Source organism: Labeo rohita, chromosome 1 (genome assembly GCF_022985175.1).
Source record: "Labeo rohita strain BAU-BD-2019 chromosome 1, IGBB_LRoh.1.0, whole genome shotgun sequence".
NCBI classification, from domain to species: Eukaryota; Metazoa; Chordata; class Actinopteri; order Cypriniformes; family Cyprinidae; genus Labeo; species Labeo rohita.
In genome coordinates, this window is record NC_066869.1 from 31426 (window position 1) to 35068 (window position 3643).

At 39.3% G+C, this 3643-nt stretch overlaps 1 protein-coding gene across 1 annotated transcript in view; it reads right to left on the reverse strand.

Annotated features, from left to right (window-relative positions):
* Window positions 1-2493: 2493 nt before the first annotated feature.
* Window positions 2494-3643, reverse strand: part of LOC127159268 (uncharacterized) — a 4443-nt gene continuing 3293 nt past the window's right edge. Inside the window, exons 8-11 of the mRNA XM_051102174.1 lie at window positions 3602-3633; window positions 3325-3492; window positions 3007-3206; window positions 2494-2497 (exon numbers count right to left, since the gene is read on the reverse strand). Coding sequence (XP_050958131.1) covers window positions 2494-2497; window positions 3007-3206; window positions 3325-3492; window positions 3602-3633 — 404 coding nt within the window. The remainder of the gene's footprint in view (window positions 2498-3006; window positions 3207-3324; window positions 3493-3601; window positions 3634-3643) is intronic.

The following is a 3643-nucleotide window of genomic DNA, read 5'->3' on the forward strand; positions in this document are numbered from 1 at the left end:
TTCATTGCTTGAAAAATGATCAGAAGCAGTTGTGCTTGATGGATCAGTGTGGTCTGTGGTGCTTGAAGGACTATTAGGTGTGATTGATACATTTGTAGAAGGTACACTGCTTGACTGGCCAGCTGGAGCAGCTGTGATTGATGTACTGGTTGAAATGGAAGTATCTGTAAGATAATTATGTCCAGCAATGCTTGACAAGTCAGTAGAGGCAGTGGTGTTTATATTACCATGAGTAACAACTGTGCTTGATTGATAAGTAGGCATTTTGGAGGTTGAAGGGCCTGACATAACAGTGGTGCTTGACTGGTCAGTAGGGACCGCAGCTGTTGCGGAACCATCAGGAATAGATGTCCTTAATAAATTCAAAGAATCTTTAGTTTTGACAGGACTATTAGAAGCAGTTGTGCCTGACAGATCAGAAGAAGCTGCAGTGGTAAAAGTTCCAGTATGAACTGTATTGGTTGGTTCATCAGTTGGAAATGCTTTGTTTGAAAAATTATCAGGAGAAGTGTGGCCTGTGGTGCTTGAAGGACCAGCATGAGCAGTTGTGATTGATATATCGGGAGGAAATACACTGCTTGAAATACCAGCAGAAATAGTATCAGTGTGAACTGTGTCTATTGACTGGCCAGCTGGAGCAGTTGTGATTGACATACTGGTTGAAATGGATGTATCTGAACGATAATTAGGTCCAGCTGTGCTTGACCAATCAAAAGAGGCAGTGGTGGTTATAGTACCATGAAAAACACTTCCATTAGTAGGCACTGTGGAGGATGAAGAGCCTGAAAGAGCAATTGTGCTTGAAAGATCAGTAGGATATGTAGTAGTTGAGGGACCACTGGCTGTAGTCATGCTTAACTGGTCTGTATGACCTGAGATGCTTAAATGATCATTAGGAACAGTTCCCCTTGACAGATCAGTAGCAACAGCTATGGTTGTGGGACCAGTAGGAACTTTTGTGGTTATCAGAGTGTGATGATCACTAGGAGCTGCATCAGTTGTGGAATCATCAGAAATAGATGTCTTTAATGAATCTGAAGGATCTTTAGTAACGACGAGACCATTAGGAATAGTTGTGCTTAGTTGATCAGTAGGTACTGAATTGTTCGAAAACTGATTAGGAGCAGTTGTGCTTGATGGATCATTGTAGCCTGTGGTGCTTGAAGGATCATCAGGAGCAGTTGTGATTGATACATCTGTAGAAAGTGTTTTGCTTGAAATAGCAGTAGAAATAGTTGCGGTTGATAAATCAGTGTGAACTGTTGACTGGCCAGATGGACCAGTTGTAACTGATATATTGTTTGAAACTGAAGTATCTGAGAGATGATTAGGTATAGTTGTGCTTGACAGATCAGTAGAGACAATGGTGTTTATAGTACCATGAGGAACAATTGTGCTTGATTTTTGAGTAGGAAGTGCATTGACCATGGGACCAACAGGAGAAGATGTGCTTGATGGATCAGCATGGCCTGTGGTGCTTGAATGACTATTATTGGCAGATGTGCTTGATAGATCAGTAGCACCAGCAGTGGTTGTAAGACCCAGTGGAACAATTGAGGTTGATAGATCAGAATGGATTTTAATATTTGAATAAACAGTAGGGACAGCCGAGGCAATGGAATCATCATTTTTCGCTGTCATTGGTAAGGTAACTTCAGTGTTTTTCTGAGCACAACCTATTGGAGAAATATAATAAATATGTAAAAAAAAAGTTTACCTGGTAAAAGATCTCAAAATGTTTAAACTAAAATAAGCTATCACAAACCTTTTGTTTGGGAACGAGAAAAAATTTCTTTGCTTGTCCTGAGGTCCTCCAGATGTTCAGATGGTAGAATTGCTAAAGACTTCTCTAGACCTTTCAATCTGAAAAAAAGTTTCAAATTTATTTCTGCACCATCCAAATTAAAAACATGACATTGAAAGGAATCAAATAACTCACATTGCATCGTAGGAGTCACAGCTGATGTTTGTAGGGATAACCACCAAATATGACGGATGGAAACTGGCCAGCAGTATCACAAGATTGATTTGGAACCATAACTCATAGTCACTCTTTTGGAAGAAGGGGAATTTGGGAGCAAGAGCCATCAAAGTTAGATTCAGCATTGTGTCTCGGACAGCTGTGTTTTCAATCATTGTGATATTTCTCTGAAATATACAAAAGTATCAACAACATTTGTCATTTCATATCACTTTTCAAACAAGAATTATTGCTTGATGATTAAAGGATTGCCTTACAGTGTGAATGAGTTTAATCATAAAACTAAATGTATGTAGTTGTTCAGTAGTGCAGAAACCTATAACAAAGCAAACTGCTCACCTTTGTTGTGATGTAAGGAATAGCCATAAAGAACTGTTCAAGCTGCCCATCATCTGGAGACATCAGAATTGAGGTCAACACCATTCTCAAAAGTGTCTCATTCTGAAGTACACCAGTAGATGGATCAAACACTAATTCTGCTTTTAGTGTTGCTGAGAGGGAATTTAGAAATGTCATCTAAACAAAGAACAATACCCGGTCAAAGTTATTGACATTTAGAGAAGGAACAAAAATTGTAAAGATAACGTTAAACCTAATTACCAGGTAAATTTTCATCTCCTTTAAATTGGAATATGTGACATATCTAGAAAATAAACCAAAGTTGATAGGAATCCATGCAGAATCAGTTGTGGAGTCCACTTGGCAGGCTATATAATACATATATATGAAAAAACAAACAAACGAACAAAAAAAAAAGACAGTAAACTACTGTTGGACACAAAAATCAATGCAAATAACTAAAGTATGTTATTGAAGATTATCTGTTTAAAGAAAATCATAACATTTATCATATATAATTTGTCCCATTAAATGTGAGAGAGTATAAAGAATTATTCAACAGCATAATTACAAAGAAATCTGGATATAAAATAAATTATCATGAGCAACAAAAAATATAACAAAAATATTACACTGACATAAATGGTAAGAGACAACATAGATAATCACAAAAAATATACACGTACATGACGTGGTATGCGTTGCAGTCTGTGTTTGCTGTTACTGTCTGGAGCATCTCTGCAGTCAAGCTGGGGAGGAGAGGAACCAGTTTCACCGTGAACCAGGAAACCCAGTCGTAGCTCAGGAAGTCGGCAAAATGAAGACTGATGATGGTGAAGGTTCGATTCATCATGATGTCCCTAACCACAGGATTGATGTCCAAATCCTAGACGACATGACAAACAAAAAACCATCTTCACATTCCAAATCATGCCACAACTATCCTTTGAGTGCGGATTATTCCACACAACAGACCGTTCGCAATTTTAGTGACGAGAACACACCTGTGAGGACCTGCTGAGAGCCTCCAAGAACTCTTCAACATCCTGGAAGGAGTTGCCGCCCTCCAGGCGGTCAAAGACCATTTCCATCAGGTGCGCGTTGTTCAGCGCTCCGGAGTGTAGTGTCAGCTGAGCAACTTGAGAAGCGCTCAGAAGGTCCAAAGACTCGAACTGGAGGGGGGAGAAAACAACAATATTTTTTTGTTTTGTTTTTTGGACAAATAACATGGCTGCCCACAGCAGTCGCGGGAGCAATTGTTTAGCACGGCAGGCTCCTTACGCTGTCGAAGCCTGTGTTGAGGTCACGCAGGTCTTTGTAATC